A 21,300-nucleotide genomic window follows, 5' to 3' on the forward strand; every position below is an offset into this window, starting at 1 on the left:
TTTGATTTTGTCACTGGTTTGGGATTGATGGAGTACTTTATAATAAATAAATGAATAATTATTCTTATTAATATTTTACGAACTCTGTTCCACAGTGTGTCAAATTTAACACCAGCTGGGCGGATATCTAAACGAATCTGTGTGTTACATGCGTCAATTTTAGATTCCTTCTCACATGGTTCAAGAGTTCTTTCACTGATTCTTGAATGATTTAGCACGCTAACAGATGAAGGTCTCCAGAATAATGAGAGAAAATTGACAGCTCAAGGGCAGCAAGCACAAGTTCATTTCTGCAGGAGGATATCAGAAGCCTTCGATGTCTAACTCTCACTCTCCTTGGTTACTATCTGTAATATTTCTAACTGTTTTTAAATCTTAAATCAATCATGACTTTTATTAACTTGCTCTTTGGTCCAATATAAAGTCGGGTTGATATTTTTGCTCAAAATAATGCTGCCTGCTAGCATTATCCTGTAGAATCCAAGACTGGTGCAGAGAAAGCTAGAACAAATGAGGTGAGGACAGCATACCTGTGGCGTCGCTCTCTCTGTGCTGTTTTGCTGGAGGTTCGTCCGTTTCCCATGGTGTGGACTGGTTGATGGGAGTCTGGCCCCATCTCACCCCGGGAGCCAGGAGGAGGCCAGGTGTCTGGTTCTCCCCAGGAGAAAGCCCTGCAGCCTGGAAGAAAAGAACAGAGAGCAAGGTGTTACCCAGCCCAATAATGCCAGCAGCAGCACTCTGAAACAATTTTGAATTCAAAACCTACTGACCAAAAACAGGGAGGGAATGTCAAGCCTCCTCTTGTTTAAGAGACTGTGAATTTTATTTTGCCGCACTATTTATGTTTTTGGCTATAACATCTTGCATGAATTTACAAGAATGAATTAAATGGCGAACAAAGAACATTGGTCATTTCAGTTGAGACACTTTTGCACAATAATTCAATTGCTTTTTTGCAATTATTTGTTTGGCAGATAATTCATAGCCAAAATTTCATGAACATGATAGGCTTGTGTTAGCCACCAGCACTTAGCATGATTATGATAATCACTCCTAGTTACATCTAATTTTATCCTAATAATCAGGTAACTCACAGATTTGAAGGCCAGACAACTTCCGCCAGAAAATAAAAGCTTACTTGAGCTAAAATTCTGTTTCCACAATGTGGTTGGAAACACCCACTTCCTGATCTGGAGAAGTTGTGCTTTTCTAGCTTTTAACCACATAAGGATATATTTAGAATTACGATTTAGGGTGATTTTTATCTAATCTAATTCAATAATTGTAATGTTTACAATCATCAAATATCGCACCCCCTGCTTTTAAAATTATTATTGTTGTTATTTATTTATTTTTATTTTTCCCCTTTTCTTTCCTCCCTCTTCTATGTTTTTGTCCTGCTGTGTGGGTATGTGTGTGTGTGTTTGTGCGTGTTTGTGTGAGTAAGTGAATTGGGGTTATGTTTAAAACAAAAAGAAAAACTGAGGTTGTTTTTATTCAGTGACATTTGAATTGTGTCTTATGACATAATGCTGGTATGTAATTTTTTATGTGAAACTCCTCAATAAAAAAAAGTAAAAAAAAAAAAATCAAATATCAAATAATTGTAGCATTTGCAATCATTCAACCCCTTAAAATCCCAGGCATATTACAAAATAAGGCTTAATATTCAGTTATTATTAGGTTATAGAAGTGTGCAGCAGAACTTTGGACCTGCCAGTGAGTCTTGGCCATTTAAGGGGTTTAAGGGCTAAGTCTCAAAGGGCTGATTTAGTGTACACACAAAAGCTTTATTTAATACAATTTATTAAGGAAAAATGATTAAAAAAAAAAAAAAAAAAAATATATATATATATATATATATATATATATATAGCTGCTGAGCTGATTGTCAAACAGCATCTTCTTCTGCTGTTCAGAAACTCTTCCAGAGGTCACATTCAGCTCAGATCGTAATGCATCATTTGTTCCAGTTCACCCACTCTCTCAGACCTTGTTAAACTCGCACAGAGCTGCAGTGGAACACACTCGAGTAGTTTATCTGACTTTATTCTGTGACACTGACAGCTACCAACTTGGCAAGCTATTTAACATAGCATAACATTGGCACATAGGATGGAATAAGTGAAAAAGAGGGGCAATAAAAAATGTGTTGTAGACAAATGAATGAGAACTGCATAAGCCATTCACATACTCTATTGGAGATAAAACGAATTGCAAAGACAGTCTGGCAACTTTGCTTTACTTGCTTTTCTTTGCTTAGCTTTTATTGAGTTGAAATTTGATGGCACACAAGCATGCAGGTTGATGGGGTACCGGACCCTGTGTCACACACACAGGTATAAGAATGGGGCGGCTGGGAGGAGAGTTAACCCCCATTCACAATCTCACCCTGTACAGCACCCCGAGTTAATGGAAAAGACCTAGTCATCAACCCTTTGCTCTCGCCTAGAACCTTCCCTCCAATCCATTATCCTCCATGACCCGGGGTTCACTTCATCAATTTACCCATCATGCATCTCTGCCAGTACTGTACAAGGCCAATTTGCTTTGACAATATCTGCAAAGAAAACTTTGTGTAATGACTGAGGAAATACAGAGAATTAATCTACTTAAGAAAAAAGTGGAAAACCATGAGAAATAAAATAAAATGAGAACTTAATAATGTTACAGTAAAACAGAAGTAAATATTAATTTATTCATTTAGCACTTACATTGTATGCAAAAATCTGAACACCTCCTAGTCAAACTTCATATTTTTGATAAACATAACATGACATTGTTACAAATTTTACTGCACAGTATATTTATTTGCTGAGATTGACACCAAATAAAAGACATGAAATTATGCCATAACATTTGAAGAGGCTACATTACATTAAATTTTGGCAAATTAGCAGATGTGTCAATTTATTTTCACTTAGAAAAGCAACAATACATGTAATTTGACCAGTGATAGCCAAAATTTTGCATACGGCTTTATATGTGGATATGATAAACAAAAGCGTGAAACAATTTTATGATAATTATTTCTCACTTGTAACTCATAGAGACAAGCAGACATATTCTGCCATAGCACAGATTTGATAAGACGTGGACATATTATATTTAGCACTTCCTATGAATCGTGTATTCCTAATACACTATAAATATACAGTGCCTTAGAATATCCGGCCTACGCCTGTATAATTGCTCCTTAGCAGTGATAAACACATGCATAACATAATATAAAGCAAGAGTATGTGACTTCATGAAGGTTTTGTAACAATTTTCTTTTTTTAATTTTGCAACCAGCCTCACTTGTTATGTCACAAAATCCTCCTTATATCTTTGATATACCAAAAATACACTGTTAGAAAGTCAAACATCATAACATGCTTAATCATTTCACTATGTTTTGTGAAAATATGTCATAATTCGTTAAATGTTATGAAGTTATTCACTATTTCTTTATAAAAGAAACACCCAAACTCAACAATTAGAAAGGGTTTCCACATACTATAGTGCATTTTATTATCTGAATCTGATGGTCAATACTGAATGTAAATAATTTCTATAATTATTTAATTGCATTTAAATAGTACAGCAAAACAACAGTGCAACACATTTTTAACATCACATACCATCGTTATATGATAATTTCTCCAAAACATTCCAGAATAGCAGGCCAAGGAGCTTAGAGAAGCCTGCAAGCACCTGTTGACCTGTGGTCCCTTTAGACTTTAACGGGCCATGAAGCTGTCAGTGTTATGTCAATATCCTCCTCAACTTTGTCCTAGTTTACAGAGCCTGACAAACTTGACATAAAGAATGGATGATTAGAGACACAGCAGGGCTGTTTCCTCACAAGTCTTTGTGGGGCAGCATTGATCTGTATAAAATATTGAAAGAGTGTAGCCTTATTTAACGAACAGCACACTCCTCTAGACATGCACAGGCCTATAATTCTCTGCGCTGAGCCCCGTCTCCTAGATTCCTATTTTCCCTCTCCGCTCATCCTTCACATCTTGCTTTCGCTAATCCTCATGATAATGCAACATTTAAAACCACAGCATCTCCAGTAGCAGTAATCTTCTGCATTCCTCATGTGCAGCTGTCATTACGGAGCTGGTGCTGAGTCTGCTCCATTCAGCTTCTCTGATTTTCATGATTATATCATTATTGCGAATATGCCGTACCATCATTGATATAAACACGTACAAAAAGTGATTATCCATGATGCTCTTCTTAGAATTGAAATGCATTTGAATAGCATTACGACATCAGATTCATTTCAGGGTTGGCAGATATTTGCTTTGAAAAAATGGGATTGGACAGATGTTTAGACTTGAATGATATGTCAAACTGATATTTGATGATGTGTCTATTGTACTCTGGAAGAGCAGAACATTTGCTACAAACTGAAATGTCTGCAAACTCAGTTCATAAAGAGTTACAGTTCATAAATGTTTATGCTTATGCATCATCAGATAGGTACAAAAAAATTGCTAATGTTCTTTACTGTTGATTTATATATAATCAATATAAACAATAGAAGCACTTGCTTACATATATATATATATATATATGTAAGCAAGTGCTTCTATTGTATTTAAATGCTATTCTTTACTGTGACTGTTGTATATGGTCTTAGCTGCAGGTGTGCTGTCCATTTTAACTCGGAATGGCTGTCCATTGTCTTCACAGCAGTGTGTTTTCACCCTTTCAATGATTTTTATTCCACTACTTACAGACTACACAGCATTAAATCTAGTTATAATGGCCTAATTATGCTCTCTTTGCAATGAAACATGCAGCTGGTCAGAGTTCTTAAAATACTGATCCATGATACATTCACAAAAGCATGTTCTTATGTGAAAAAATTTACGAGGATAACAATAAACATCGTCTTATCAACTCCTCATCTTCGATTGTTTATGAATATGAACATATTCAGCAGTCTTTCACAGTTGCAGCTGATATGTGCAAAGAAATGCACATCAGACTAATATGCATGCCTGTTGACATTGGGATTGGAAAAGCGAGAAATACGGTGAGATTTTGGTGTAGCCAAGCGTTGCCCATTTTCTCCCTATTTTAATTCATCTCCGCTTTTACCAGACCCTTCTTCCCTTGTGACCCATTATCGCTGTGTGGCAGATGGCTTTCCTCTGACTCAACAGAAAACAAGCTGGAATTGTGTGCATGTGTGTATATGTGTATGTGAGAGAGAGAGACAGAGGGAGACAGAGGGAGAGAGAGTAGACCAGCCAGCCAAAACAACCATTCCTCTGAAGCCTCTCAAGCACAATGAAATTTGATGTTTGTAGCTGGCATTGGCCTGGGATTTTCCCACTGCAAACTCTTTGTTACAGGGAGAACTGCCTTTGCTGTCTCGCAGGGAGACAGCTCAAAGTTGCAGGGGGAGACAGAGAGAAAACAGAAATGCGCGCACACACACATGCGTGTGTACGCAACAAAGACACAGAGCCGCGCTTGGACACACCGCACTGGAAAATGACATCATCACTTCGCATCAGAGGCACGAGGAAAGAACACTTGTGTCACATCACCTAAAGCTGCTTCTGACATTTCTGGATGCGTTCTTTCCACTCACTACAACCTATAGGCTCAACAAATGCCTATTACGTCTCTCGAAATGTCAATGCTATTATGCATGAACAGATTGCATGACTGAACAACTGCCATTTTGCATCATGTTAAGCAGAACTGTTCATCTATGCTAAAATGCTAATTAAATTCTAATCAATATCACGCTCTCTAGGCAGTTCATGCACAACATAAAAGGGCTTCAGTAAACACTTTTCTCACATGAAGCCTGATTGGTTGAAAATTACCCCACCATCATGCCTTATCTAAGAGGGCTTCAGCCAGGCATAGAACTGAGGTAAATATCACCATGGTTACACGCACTCCCCTACAGCATGGCTATGGAAGGGCATCAGGCTCCTTTTGTCAGAGAAGCACATATGTACAGCTAGTGTACTCCAGCCTTTCAGCACATTAAGCTTGCAACTGCTTCAGCATATTGTCGCCGTCAGACCACAGATCCCCATCTCCATTTTTTTAAATAAATGCCAGCTGCCCTTTGCATTGTAAGAACATTTCATGACACAGGGACCAATAAAAAAGGATGGAAATTAGAAGTAGGGCAATCAAATGATTAAAAAAATTAAAATTCAATCAATTTTTTACCTTGTCCTGTAAAGTTCCCGTTATGGAAAAACTTTTTTTGGACAGCAATGATACAGCCAATAATTATAACTCCTATCTGATTACAGGTTCTCACTATTGTTCATATAGCTTGAGTAGTCTTGTTACAGCAGAAGCTCTCAAGGGGACTCTCCACTTTGCTATTACCTTTGTTAGTGTGCTGGTCTACACACAAATCTCCTGTGAGCATCTTCCAGTGTAGTCTGCCCAAAATACAGCTTCTGTAAAAGCTGGCAAAAGCTGTATTCAAATGAGAGAGATGCAATCGCAAATTCCATCATGGAAACACACAGCACTTTAGCATTACCTGAACTACTACAAACCTTTTCGAAGGGTGAAACTAAAACGTGTTCCTGATGAAAAAAAAAAGTGCTAATAATTCATCCAGTTAATTTGTTAAATTACTTTGTTAACTCTACCAGCACTAATTAAAGTTAAGTATGGTTTTAAGTATGTTCTTTTCCTTAAAAGTCACCATGTGTTCCGACATCAACAACATAATTATCTGCCATTTGACCACTCTGTGGAATTGTGGGCATCATGTATTAACTGGACTCCCGGCAGTGCGGCTGACTGGGCAGGGTCCTGTGGACAATAGGCCATAATTGGAGAGGAGATGTATGAATGCAGCATCGTTTCAGGAAGCTGTGTGAGCTCCGGAGAGAGCGTGGGTCAGGGGCTATTTGTCTTCCACAGGAAGGCCCTATGTGGTCTCATGAGCAGAGCTATTCACTGTGCAAATGGTTCGATAATACCCTGTTGCACAGGCCTGTGACTAATGCCGGAGAACTTTATACACTGATGGAATATTATCATTGGACAACAATTGCTGAACATGGACAATGGAACACAGCTTATAACCATTAATGCTAAGCTTTCTGGCTCAGACAAACCACCAACCATTAATCTGTCATTATGAAGCATGAGTTAAGTCCAGCAAGCTACATCTTTTAAAAGTAAACACAGGCTTGTATTTTAAATGTACAGAAGGACAAATCTGTTTGAGGTTGGCTCAGATTTCCTAGACAGCTTCAGGGAGTCCCTATAATAACCTAAATTATTCTGCTTGACCCACCAAGCATCAAGCCAATCTGCTTTTATTTGACAAATTTGGTATCTACAATGTTAGGTAATGAATGCTGTGATGAGATTTAGAGGATTAATCTCCTTATATAAAGAAAATATTTGGGAGAAATAGGCAGCCATGAAGGTCTTTGACAGTCTTTGACAGTGAGCAAAATATACTAGGTCCATGCATCCTGTTGTTAAAATTTCTCTCTTTTAACTGTCACCAAAGCACCCAGGCTTGAAATCAACTAACTAGTGTAACCAAACCGTTGCCATCGTCTTTGGTTAAGCCAGTTAGCTTTTTCTGAGAAAAACTCCCTACAGTTGACAAAAATTAGAACAAGTATTTGAATAGCACAGCAAAACAAAAGTAATAACTCTTGACTTCTGAGGTTTAATACTGAATACAGGCATTAATTTTCACTGGACAGAATGCTGAATCTGAAGGCAGTCAGCTCCAGTTTCCTGGAGGACTTTAGGAAGCCCCTGTAACGAACTGTGCAGTGGGCGAGCCATGATTTTAATGCTGGGTGATATGGACGATAAGACTGGGTAAAGTGCTGAACACACAGTCTGGAAGGCTCTCTGGAGATGTGTAGGTAGTGGAGCTGCAGTGATTGTACAGCGACAGCGCTCTCCTCTTCACAGAAACCCACTGGTGGCGCCAGGCCACAGCTCTGAAGCGGGCGCGATGAGGCGCATATCAAAGTGGTGGAGCCGCCAGACAGAGGGCCTCTGTTCCAGTCAGGGCTCCGGGATAGGCCAAACTGAGGCCAACAAAGCTTCCATTGTTGCATCAGGCAGGGTCACCTCAGGACTCCTGTCCGAGCGAACGTAAATAGGAGGGAGGGCTATTTTGGGCATGCAGCCGTTCAGCTACGTCTTTTGAGCTGGTGGTGGTTTTTAAAGGGCTTTTTTTATTATTCTGCCTGGAGTGACAGTGCCTCTGAATCATCAAACGGAGACCAGTGGAGTGAGAGTGTGCCTCCAGCACACAGCAGTCATCCTCCAGCACCGCATGCTAATCTCTCTCTCTCTTCTCTCTCCATGTGCATCCTTCAGTCAATCCAAGTATATGAGACTTCTCCATCCCAGCATCCAGGGCTAGAGCCGTTTTGGGTGAGCGTGACTGTACTTCAGATGAGAGAGGTAGAGGAAGCAGAGGACAGGGACCCTTGAGAGGTGTTTTGCGAAGGCTTCATTACCAGAGCAGCAGAAGCAGGGCTGGGCACGTCAGGGACTTGTCTCATTCTGTTAGCATTCACATGCTAATCAAAAGCACAAACTTTAGAATTATCAAGAAAAGTGGCTTGATAGGGACAGTGTGAGAGACTAAGACAGAGAGTGAGGGGGTGGGGGGTTGTAGAGCAAGAGAGATAGAGTGTCTGTGCAGATAAGTGTGTGTACTTGAGCATAAGAGAACGTGTGAGTAAAGGGACAGAGTGAGTGAGAAACAGAGAAAAAAAGGCAAAAAGAGGCGGCTGGGGTCAGTAACAGTGCAGTAATTAAAAGTTAATCTCTCTTATGCTTACCTGAATAAAAAAGCTGCCAGACTGCCACTGGGCTGCATTAAAAGCTCCTCCAAATGACGCGATAACAATGTGCCACGTACAGCGGCCTGTCATTAACTGTTAAGAAGAACTCTTAAGCCTGTGCTCCATATACAATCCTATGCAAGTCAGAGACCACCCTTTATTTCATTTTATTTCTAGTTAAATAAAAGTCAGCACAATTTATTCATTTTTCAGGTGATATTTCTGAGGACAGATAGATATAGTTGCATAAGAGAAATGTCAGAAAAAAAGTGAACTTTTTTTTTTAAAAACTGGACCAGATCAAAATGATTAAAAGATACAGAGGAATTGGGACCTGTAACAAACATGGTAGACCACCAAGACTGACACCATCAGATAAACAGTACTTGAAACTTTCAAAGAGAGGGGAAAATCAAGCTCCACTCTTGCTTAGATTTGAAAAAATCCACAGGTCTAACAGTTAGCATAAACTGTATATTCATGCCTGTGCTTTTCTTTACATGGACATATCAAATAATAAAGAGTCAAGGGAAGACAAAGGCAAGCCATCTACCAGTGCTGCCGCAGAGGCACAGCTCTGCATGTGGCATTACGGGCCAATTTAAATGCATCTGAGAAACTGGCCCCTGTGTGACTGCCACATAATCAGAGGCATCTTGTGAGACATCAGCCCATATAAATTCAGTCGAAATCAAAATTTCAATAACAACAACAGCCTGCCGACGTTGTGTCCCACAAACAGTATTCCAGTTTAATTCAGGGACTCTTAACAAATCATACAGTAGTATGTGGCTGGTGGTCAGAATCCAAACAGGTTTCTTTTTCATTCATTTCTTTCTCGCCTCCATTTGCAGGGCAGAGATGGTGTGGCGGAGATGTGGTGGGCCGATGGCTGTTGCATTGGGAGGAAGGCTCATCTATCATCACGCGTCACATCATTTCCTTTGACATGTCATTTTCACTTGGCCCCAGACAAGCTGTTCTGACTCACCGACTGTAACTACCACTTTGACCCAAAAGAGCCAGGCAAAGGAAAGCTTTAGGCAATTCCTTTTCTCTCTCACTCCTTTGTGTCCGTAACCTATACAGCTGTCTACCAAAGTAAACAATGAGATGCCAAATGTGCTCGCAATTTGTTCTGTTTTCAGAGCATTTCATATGCTCGATGTTTGAATCACAGGCATGAAGCTTGGTTTATTGTAGTGAAAAATGTATGCAGTGTGAAGAGGAGAGAGAATGAACAGAAAATATATCAAGCATTTAACAACGGAACAACCATTGTTGTCTGTTATCACCATGGACGAATGCCTTTGTCAGACCACCATTCACCGTTTTTTAACTCAAAGCTACTTTCATATATGCAGACCTTTCAAACAGATCAGCAAAATTGTCTGTATGTTGCACAGAATACCCAAGGACATGTCAAACCAGGTGAGCGGATTTTACTAATTAAATACTGCGGCGAGTCTGCTTTCAAAGCTTTAACATAGACTGCAGATGCCAAGTCTTTTACATCAGCAAATTCCACATAAAATTGCTCTGTTCTGAGTCTTGCATCTAACTCGCAGCCTTTTAGAACTGTCAGAACTGCATTTAGCTCTGGCCTCCTCAACAGGGAGCGGAGAACACTAGGAAGAAGGAAAGGAGGGAAGAGGCATCGAGAGGTGTATTTTTGAGAACTCATTCTGCAGGTAGAAACAGAACAACCTCCCTGCTCAGCTTGAGGCTAGCGACTGAGAAGGAGCAAACTGAGACTAGCCAACACTGCAGGGCACAGAGGCAGCACTCCACAACAACAAGACCATACCAATACTGACAGCTTCAAACAACGAGGCATAAACGCTCATTTAAATCCTGCATGTTCGCATTTCCACAGGCTACATCTTTTTTATTACACAAGTTTATTGAAATGATATACTGTAAAAGGAATTTCACTGTTATATTATTTTACAGAGTAACCGTGTGGGCCGAATGTGATTAGTGGCACTACCATAAATGACAAAAATATGCTTGATTCTGAACTGATTCTATCCATAAAAGAACAGGTTGGAAGAGAAATGATAGAGACATGCACAGCGCATGTTTAAAGTACCCATGTGTACAGTACTTTTTTACTGTGGCAACAAAAAATGAATGGTTTCAACAATATCCTATTCAGGCAAGCTGCTCGATGTGTAGTGACGAAAAAAAAAGACTGACAGTGTAAAAATGCTAATTACATTAGAAAGCATTTCTAATACAGTTATTTGGTCACAACAAAATTATCATCATACAGATTCAATCCACATCAATTCAGATCATAAAGGCCCATTTTGTGTCAATATGATGTTAGACTACCATGCAAAAATTTGTAATAAAAATACTGACAATGTTGTTTTATATATATTACAATGTACACAATGTGGATTCAGATATTATAAACTATTATAAACTAAACTGCCAAAAGGTATTTTTAGATGTTTTATTCAATATTTCAAGAATCCCATGAAAAAGAAGTTATTAAATGATCAATAATGAATACACTGTTACTATATTTTTCACATTAATTTACTGTATCTGCCTTGAGATTTAATCTCCACTTTTGAAATATGAAATCATACCCAGAAAGATTCTGGATATGAATTTTATTATAACTTATTTCTTAACACTTTACATTTTTCTTCACTTTCTCAGTCATTTTAGAAAACCTTAGGCCTCAGTTTACCATTCTGGACATCTTACATTTTACATTTTAATTAATATGTGCAGGACTCACATATTAGAATCACTTTATGCACCACACAAAGTGGTTTCTAATTATTTGAAACATTGACTACAAACTTTTGAACAGTACTGTAATCCATGTTCCACTCACAATTGCAGAGACTGGACAAGGCGTACAAAGGTGGTAAAGAATTAAAGATCGAAACTCAGAATGTGTAATTTCAAATGACATAAGTAAGTGGACAGCTGACCATCACAAACTATGGCATTAATACTCCACTCCTCTGGGAAGGCTTTTCACAAGATTTGGAGTATGTTTGTGAAAATCTGAGCCCATTCAAATTTAAAAGACAACTGCAATCAATTGGCATCTCTTTGTGCTCAGAAGCCCAGTCATGCTAGTCTTCCTCAAACTGTTGTCACAAAGTTGGAAGCATGTAAGCGTCTAAAATGTTTTTTGTTTTTTCGAGATTAATAAAGTACTCAGAACTGAACTGAACTAAAATGTCACTGTATTCTCTGGCATTAACATTTCTTCACTGGAACCAAGGGGCCCGATCCCAAACCCTGAAAAACAGCCCCAGGCCATTATCCCGCCTCCACCATACATTACTGTTGGGCCTTTGCATTGACAGGCAGTATTCTAATGGCATCCGCCAAACCTAGATTTGTCCATCAGACTGCCAGATAGCGCGACATGATTCATTACTCAAGAGAGCATGTTTCCACCGCTTCAGGCTCCAGAGGCAACATGCTTTACACCACTCCATCTCACACTTGGCGTTGTGCATAGTGATCTTCGGCTTGTGAGTAGTTGCTTAGCCATTGAATTTTATAACATTTTATGAAGTGGCCAATATACAGTTCTTGTGTTGATCTTGCTTCTGACATCTGCCACTTCATGCCTGAGCTGTGGCTGCTCCTAGTCACTTCCCCTTTTCACAATATTAGCACTTACTGTTGATCAGGCAGATCTAATAGGGCAGAAATGAGTTCTTCAGTACAAACTATTTTACAAGTTGTTTTCTATGGAGACTGCATTTGTATGTGCTTGATTTTATATACTTGTTAACAACAGATGCAGATGAACCATCTAAATTCAATACTTAGGAACTGTGTATTTATGTTGTATGTAGAAGGTCACACTGTTAGAACAGATGGAGTGTAGTGTTTTGTTATGCAATTGAGCTATAATGTTAGCATGGTGAGCAAATTTATATACCAGCTCTCAAACAAAGCGCTATTAAAATAAGTAGCATGTTTATCTCATTAGGCTATATGAGACATTTGCGAATGTTCCGTAAAGCCTGTCCAATCCTGCAACAGTTGCTTAGAATGGATGCATTTGTGACTGTACACTGTGGAGTGATTTTGTGTTGAGAAGGAGACAATAAACATATCTACCAAGCTCTTCTTCATGTTGGCCATGTGAGGTGGCACGTGCTCTCCTGGGAGTAATCAGACGGAGGGACGAATGGGATTTCTATCATAAACTGACAGGATATTTGTCTATGTCCCTCAGAGGCAGTGGGGAAAGGAGCAGTTGGCTACAGTGAACCTTCAAGCACAGTGGGAGAGCAGAATGGTTTAGATACCAAAACACCCTGATAAGTATTGATCACACAGAGAGAAAATGTATGCATTGTTCTGTAAAACCTACATATTACATATATGATTATTGATTTTATCTATTTTATTATGTCTAAAAAAAATGTCCCTGAATATGGACTATTCTTTTTTTTTACATCTTTTTTCCTTTCTTTTTTAGATTACAGTCTAATGCTGAAGGCGCTTCTTGAGGTCCGTTCTAAAAGCAGTGTATGCCCGATTCTACATTGTTAGCAAAAGAAAAGGCTGAGGGTGGCAAAAGTTTGTGTCTGATTGATGGTGACTGGCGCAACAGAAAAGAAGCCACCAAGAATAACAGCAAATGATACAAATTCTCAGAATGATGATGTAATTTCCTCAGGAAAATTTGCTGTGAAAAGGTCCAAGGCTTTTTTCCCATCCAATTACGGGCAGGCAGAAATAGCCTCATTCGGTCCTTGTCTCAAGTTTGTCAATAGAGCCACACTGGCAGGAAATCGGGTCATTAAAAGGAGAAGAATACCCAGTAGAATGTCAAACGTTGGCCAAGGCTCCTTTGCCAAAACCCATAGCTGTCAATCACAAACAGAAAACACACTGACGTGAGTTACAGCTCAGCGCTACTATTCAGGATGACTTCAGTCTACCAGTGAAAGACAGCACACTTAGAACTTTAGGTAAAATGGTTCTTTGTAACTGTTACATTCTTGTAAAGTTTTTGCCAACCACTGTGTATGTGTGTGTGCAATGTGCACTGACCCTAGTCTGTTTACAGGCACAGAGTCAAACACAGGTGTGCAGGAAAGTGCTGGACTGCAACTGAAAGGAAAGGAGCACATCTCAGTACAGTCTTTCTTCTGTTCAGACTCCTCTGTGAACAGTCTGTCAACATTTTCTTTAGCATCTTTCTCTGTCATCTTGGCCCATATCGGTCTGGTTTTATTGTTTATGATTAAAAGTACACCTTCTTAAAGGGCTCATATAATAGACAAGCTAGTTTTCACACATTTGAATACAACCCCAATTCCAATGAAGTTAGGATGTTGTGTAAAACATAAATAATAACAGAATACGATAATTTGCAAATCCTTTTCAACATATTCAATTGAATACACTACAAAGACAAGATATTTAATGTTCAAATGGATAAACTTTATTGTTTTTGCAAATATTCACTTATTTTGAATTTGATGCCTGCAGCACGTTCCAAAGAAGTTGGGACAGGGGCAACAAAAGACTGGGAAAGTTGAGGAATGCTCAAAAAAAACATGTGTTTGGAACATTCCACAGGTGAACAGATTAATTGGAAACAGGTGAGTATCATGATTGGGTATGAAGTGAGCATCCCTGAAAGGCTCAGTCGTTCAGAAGCAAGGATGGGGCGAGGTTCACCACTTTGTGAACAACATTGTTGAGAACAATGTTTCTCAACGTGCAATTGCAAGGAATTTAGGGATTTCATCATCTACAGTCCATAATATCATTATGATTCAGAGAATCTGGAGAAATCTCTGCAAGTAAGCAACAAGGCAGAAAACCAACATTGAATGCACGTGACCTTCGATCCCTCAGGCGGCACTGCGTTAAAAACCGACATCATTCTGTAACAGATATTCCCACATGGGCTCAGGAACACTTCAGAAAACCATTGTCAGTGAACACAGTTCGTCGCTCCATCTACAAGTGCAAGTTAAAACTCTGCCATGCAAAACGAAAGCCATATATCAACAACACCCAGAAACGCCGCCAGCTTCTCTGGGCCCGAGCTCATCTGAGATGGACTGACACAAAGTGGAAAAGTGTCCTGTGGTCTGACGAGTCCACATTTCAAATTGTTTTTGGAAATCATGGACATCGTGTCCTCCAGGCCAAAGAGGAAAAGGACTGTTCGGATTGTTATCAGTGCAAAGTTCAAAAGCCAGCATCTCTGATGGTGTGGGGGTGTGTTAGTGCTCATGGCATGGGTAACTTGCACATCTGTGAAGGCACCATTAATGCTGAAAGGTACATACAGGTTTTGGAGCAACATATGCTGCCATCCAAGCAACGTCTTTTTCAGGGACATCTGAATATGAATAAAACGACAATATGAATAAAAGTTACAAAAAAACACAGGGCTTAAATAATAACAACGATAAATAACAATAAGCGAGGGACAGGCAGGAAACAGGTGGAGACAATCAGGGGTGGAGTCATGAAACGAGGGGGCAGGACCAAAACAAAGCATATGGAAGACCAAAACAAAGAGCAAATTGTGACAAATTCATAAAAAAAGCTCCTTTTATGGTACAAAAAATGGTCTCTATGGTGAATCACATGACGATGATGTACGAACATAAGAGAACATTCCACACGTTCATATTAAATGTTGCACTGTACTCTGTTATATTATGTCAGAATACATCTGAGCACATCCTTATCTGTACCTATGAACATGCATGTTTCATTACAAAGAGAACATAATTAGTCCTGTAATTACTGCAGCAGAGTAAGTGAAAAGCTCAATGAGAAAAAGTGCAGTTAAAAAATTATTAAATTCAGTAGTTACTCTACTGGCCATTTTTAACTTAACAAACAAAATCTGCATATCATCAACCATATCAACACCCTTCTCAACTTCTCAACCAGTCAACCACGTCACCCCTCTACCATTTTCTTTAGCATTTTTTAAAATGAGAAAAGGTGTAAACTACAGATAGTCACTATCTGAGTTCTAAATCACTTTAGAAACAATAATGGTTATGTAAATAACCCTATTTTATTATATTTTACTACCAATTTATTATGATTTCCTACTGCCACTGTATCAAACTAGTCGCACTTGCTTATTAATACGGAGGAGAATTCCAAGAAAACATACTTACTCTAACCAGGGCAAGAGTTAAACCTTAATGGTTTTAATTAACTCTGCATATGAATATCTGATTCATCCTATATTTCAATTTTTTTTATTTCTAATGTTAGTATATCCTAGACACAATTTATTATTATATAAAATGCTAGTATCAAACAGTGTTGTAGTTTAGCACTATAAATTTTTATTATGCCTATTAACTAAAACACTGGATAAATAAATGTAAAAAATAAAGTTCAAATGAACTATCGATGTTTTGAAGTGCTGTGGGGAAAAATATCTATATATTTTTGCATGAAACAAAAAATAGGCTTGAGTAATATTTTACAATATAGTACTGTGCAGAAGTTTTAGCACCTAAGAATTAAAAAGCTATTTATCTGGGCATTATGCATTTATTTGATACAAAAAAAACACTTATATTACCATAAATACAACTAATATTTTTACAATGAGTTGTGATTTTATGCCTGTCAATATGTTTTTTCATGGCAGCCCAGCATTATTTGTAGATATTATTCAATATCTAGTTGGCTACGTAGTACTTCATTATGTTAAATCAATTGTGCTGATAATAGAATTTAACAAATTCATGTTATGGCTGAACGCACAGAGGAGAAATCCAGACCAAAACCTTGTTCTCCAAACTAGATCACAAGATATCAACCTCTTAAAAGATTTTTGCTATTCTTTTGTATTTTTTTGCATCCATACAATGACATGTGGTTATAAACACAACACAACACAAATGGCGTCTTAATAGGGTGTCTCAAGTGTCTGAGACCTTTGCACAGTACTGTATATTACAAAGCACTGCCATCAGATTAAAACCTAGTTTATACTTTCATTTACTTTTTTTATCATTTGAAAATGGTAGCTGCACTCACATCAACATTTCATGGCAAATGGATCATTAGAAATGATCAAAAAATACTTCAAAACAATCAACCTTGCTACAATAATGTACATTACAGTTAAGACCTCATCTGCTTGTTTTATTTTTTTTAACCATGTACTTATTTTCAATTACACTGCTCAAAAAAATAAAGGGAACACTTAAACAACACAATATAACTCCAAGTAAATCAAACTATCCGCTTAGGAAGCAACACTGATTGACAAAGAATTTCACATACTGTTGTGCAAATGGAATAGACAACAGGTGAAAATTATTGGCAATTAGCAAGACACACTCAATAAAGGAGTGGTTCTGCAGGTGGGGACCACAGACCACTTCTCAGTACCTTTCTGCTTTCTGGCTGATGTTTTGGTCAGTTTTGAATGTTGGTGGTGCTTTCACACTCGTGGTAGCATGAGACGGACTCTACAACCCACACAAGTGGCTCAGGTAGTGCAGCTCGTCCAGGATGGCACATCAATGCGAGCTGTGGCAAGAAGGTTTGCTGTGTCTGACAGTGTAGTGTCCAGAGGCTGGAGGCGCTACCAGGAGACAGGCCAGTACACCAGGAGACGTGGAGGAGGCCGTAGGAGGGCAACAACCCAGCAGCAGGACCGCTACCTCCGTCTTTGTGCAAGGAGGAACAGGAGGAGCACTGCCAGAGCCCTGCAAAATGACCTCCAGCAGGGTACAAATGTGCATGTGTCTGCACAAACGATTAGAAACCGACTCCATGAGGATGTTATGATTGCCCGACGTCCACAGATGGGGGTTGTGCTCACAGCCCAACACCGTGCTGGACGCTTGGCATTTGCCAGAGAACTCCAGGATTGGCTTATTCGCCACTGGCACCCGGTGCTCTTCACTGATGAAAGCAGGTTCACACTGAGCACATGTGACAGACGTGACAGAGTCTGGAGACGCCGTGGAGAGGGACCTGCTGCCTGCAACATCCTTCAGCATGACCGGTTTGGCAGTGGGTCAGTAATGGTGTGGGGTGGCATTTCTTTGGAGGGCCGCACAGCCCTCCATGTGCTCACCAGAGGTAGCCTGACTGCCATTAGGTACCGAGATGATATCCTCAGACCCCTTGTGAGACCGTATGCTGGTGCGGTTGGCCCTGGGTTCCTCCTAATGCAGGACAATGCTAGACCTCATGTGGCTGGAGTGTGTCAGCAGTTCCTGCAAGATGAAGGCATTGAAGCTATGGACTGGCCCGCCCGTTCCCCAGACCTGAATCCAATTGAGCACATCTGGGACCTCATGTCTCGCTCCATCCACCAACGACACGTTGCACCACACACTGTCCAGGAGTTGGCGGATGCTTTAGTCCAGGTCTGGGAGGAGATCCCACAGGAGACCATCTGCCACCTCATCAGGAGCATGCCCAGGCATTGTAGGGAGGTCATACAGGCACGTGGAGGCCACACACAATACTGAGCCTCATTTTGACTTGTTGTAAGGACATTACATCAAAGTTAGATCAGCCTGTAGTGTGTTTTTCCACTTTAATTTTGTGTGTGACTCCAAATCCAGGCCTCCATTGGTGAATAAAGTTGATTTCCATTGATGATTTTTGTGTGATTTTGTTGTCAGCACATTCAACTTTGTACAGAACAAAGTATTCAATGAGAATATTTCATTCATTCAGATCTAGGATGTGTCATTTGAGTGTTCCCTTTATTTTTTTGAGCAGTGTAGAAAATCAAACAAACATAAAATCTGACCAGGGGCACCAAAACATTTGACAATATATTTCGGATTTAATTAGTTTATGACACTAAATTCTAGACATTTAATTTTCGTGGCACTGTTAGTTTAATGATAGGAGCTGCTTTCTTCATCACCCTAAGTCGCAAAATGTGATAACATCAGATGGAAAACAGTAATGCGAGTTGGGCACTGTGATAGTTTAATAGGAATACTTTTAATTAGGTATGAAAAGAAGAAAAAAGTGCTGGTGCATCAAACATTCACAGCACCAGGATGTGAGCTTGCACTCACTGCCAGGTGTTTACTTTCCTCCTGCTGTTTAGGGCCATTCAGCTCCCTCTCTAATGCCCAAACCTCCACCTGCTTACCGTGCGCGTGCACACACACACACACACACACACACACACACACACACACACACACACACACACACACACACAAATCAGCATACCTAAGTGTGATAAGAATGCGAAATCAGTAAATTTGTGGTATCACTATATTGAATTATTTAGGATGAAGAAAAAAAACAACAAAAAAAAAAACCAATGCCACAAATGCATGAATGCACAAATTAAGTAATTATTTTCTTTGGTCAAGCAAAGCCAACGCATTTTTGCTAGGTTTTCCATCCAAGGATGCTTCAGAAAAACTAGTCAAATGTACTGCATGGGCAGGTTGTTCTGAACACCAGACAAATCTCATAAAAACAAAAATGCCAGAATAATTTAATATAGAATACTTTACTTCTTTGTTCATATTTTAAATAAAACTACATCATTCAATGTAGCTCTAAATGCTCCTCTAAATTATGAATGTATATATATATATAAATGTATATGAATGACTGTGTGTGTAAAGGTCAGAGATCACCCTTCATTTATTTAATTTCTAGTCAAAATGGCCATAAACTCTTGCCTCAGATCTGAAAAATCCAAAGGTATTTCTGTCCATCCTTCCACTGTGAGAAGACAACTCAACCCTATGAGTCTGAAAGGATGTGAAGCCCTTACCGAGAAAAGGAATTAGACAAAAATGCGTGTGTAAATTGAATAGAGAAGCTGTTGGTGTTCTCAGAACACCTGACTGACCAGTCCAAATTCCAGACCCCAGCATCACTGAAATTGTTTGGGATTACATGGATTAGGAAAAGCAGAAAAAAAGCAACCAACTTCTAACACTGATCTCTGGAGATGTGGCATAATATCCCTGCAGATTACTTAATGGATTATTAATTATTAAATGTAGCTGTTACGGCTTCCGTGAAATTTTCTGTTATAATTTATGCAACACGATTTATGAAAAACTTCAACCAGAATGCAATACGGTCTATACCCAATATTACTCATGCCACCCTCAATCAGGAACTTCAATACTTCGGTACTAAACTAACATCAAACAGGCCAGGAATACTCACAATCGTAACAAATGAGACACATATATGCACAGTCAATAAAGTGTTTACTGAGTGCATATCATGAGCCCAATTTAAACACAGCAGAGACAGATCAAATAGCAGCGTGTCCTGCTTGGCACTGACTGACATATCCAATTTATAGGCAGTCTGAAAAAAAAAAACAAGAAATCTGTTTATTCTTCCAATTTCAGCAAGCAAGAGACTTCAAAACATGTCTCTGCTGGTGAATGTCTGGCAGCCGCACAGACAATTAACATTAGATCATTTTGGCAGCCGCATCAACTTTACCTTGATTTGTGGAATCAATGAACCCAAACATGCCTCCTTCAGCAGCCAAGAACATGTTTAACTTTACCTCAAACTGGACTAATGAAGCCTGGAAAAGCCTCATCAGATTTTGGGGGAGATAGTAATTAAATGACTTTGTAAAACCTGGGGAAAAGGTCATTATGATATGAATATCAGTCTCATCATCACACCGAGCAGCAGCACATCTCATTATTGACACAAATTGACTCAGACCTTATCTGTGAAATTACACATCAGCGCGCTCTAGGAAATATGCATTTCACACACACGCTGCAGCTCAAAGGTTCGAATCGATGCATTCAGCAATGAAAATCTGATACTATTATAGATACAAATACACGATTACTTAAGAATATGAAGCAAAATGTTGTTGTTTCACACAACATTTAAAGTGATTATGAAATTGCAGATGCGTTCGGAATGATGAATCGTGCTGCAGATGACTCCCAAATGACTAAGAAAGCTGTATAGCATCAAGAATGATGTTATCTTGAAATTAAAATTCAGTACGCCTCGTATTTGGATAAGCAATGTTCAAATCTCGAGGCACATACTCCGCTGAGAAATCACTAAGTATTTAATTCATCACTAAGTCACTAAGTCAGAAATCACTAAGTTAATAATTCCACTATATTATTTTTAGCATTTAACACTTTCTTGTGACACCAAATATACTTGAAATATTATTAACTACTATGGAAGTCAAGATTAGATACACTCACCGGCCACTTTATTAGGTTCAATTGCTTGTTAACACAAATAGCTAATCAGCCAATCACGTGGCTGCAACTCAATGCATTTAGACATGTAGAGTTGGTCAAGACAACTTGCTGAAGTGCAGCGTGGTGCAGACCAAGCATCAGAATGGGGAAGAAAGCTGATTAGTGACTAGCTAGTGATTAGTGATTAAGTGACTTTGAACGTGGCATGGTTGTTGGTGCCAGGCAGGCTGGTCTGAGTATTTCAGAAGCTGCTGATCTACTGGGATTTTCAACCATCTCTAGGG

The 21,300-nt window shown here is 39.2% G+C and overlaps 1 protein-coding gene across 1 annotated transcript in view; it reads right to left on the bottom strand.

The window, feature by feature from the left end:
* Positions 1-21,300, bottom strand: part of LOC108411895 (kelch-like protein 29) — a 260,527-nt gene that overhangs the window by 102,323 nt on the left and 136,904 nt on the right. The window contains exon 4 of the mRNA XM_017683689.2: positions 531-678. Coding sequence (XP_017539178.1) covers positions 531-678 — 148 coding nt within the window. The remainder of the gene's footprint in view (positions 1-530; positions 679-21,300) is intronic.

Source organism: Pygocentrus nattereri, chromosome 4, assembly GCF_015220715.1.
Source record: "Pygocentrus nattereri isolate fPygNat1 chromosome 4, fPygNat1.pri, whole genome shotgun sequence".
Taxonomy (NCBI): domain Eukaryota; kingdom Metazoa; phylum Chordata; class Actinopteri; order Characiformes; family Serrasalmidae; genus Pygocentrus; species Pygocentrus nattereri.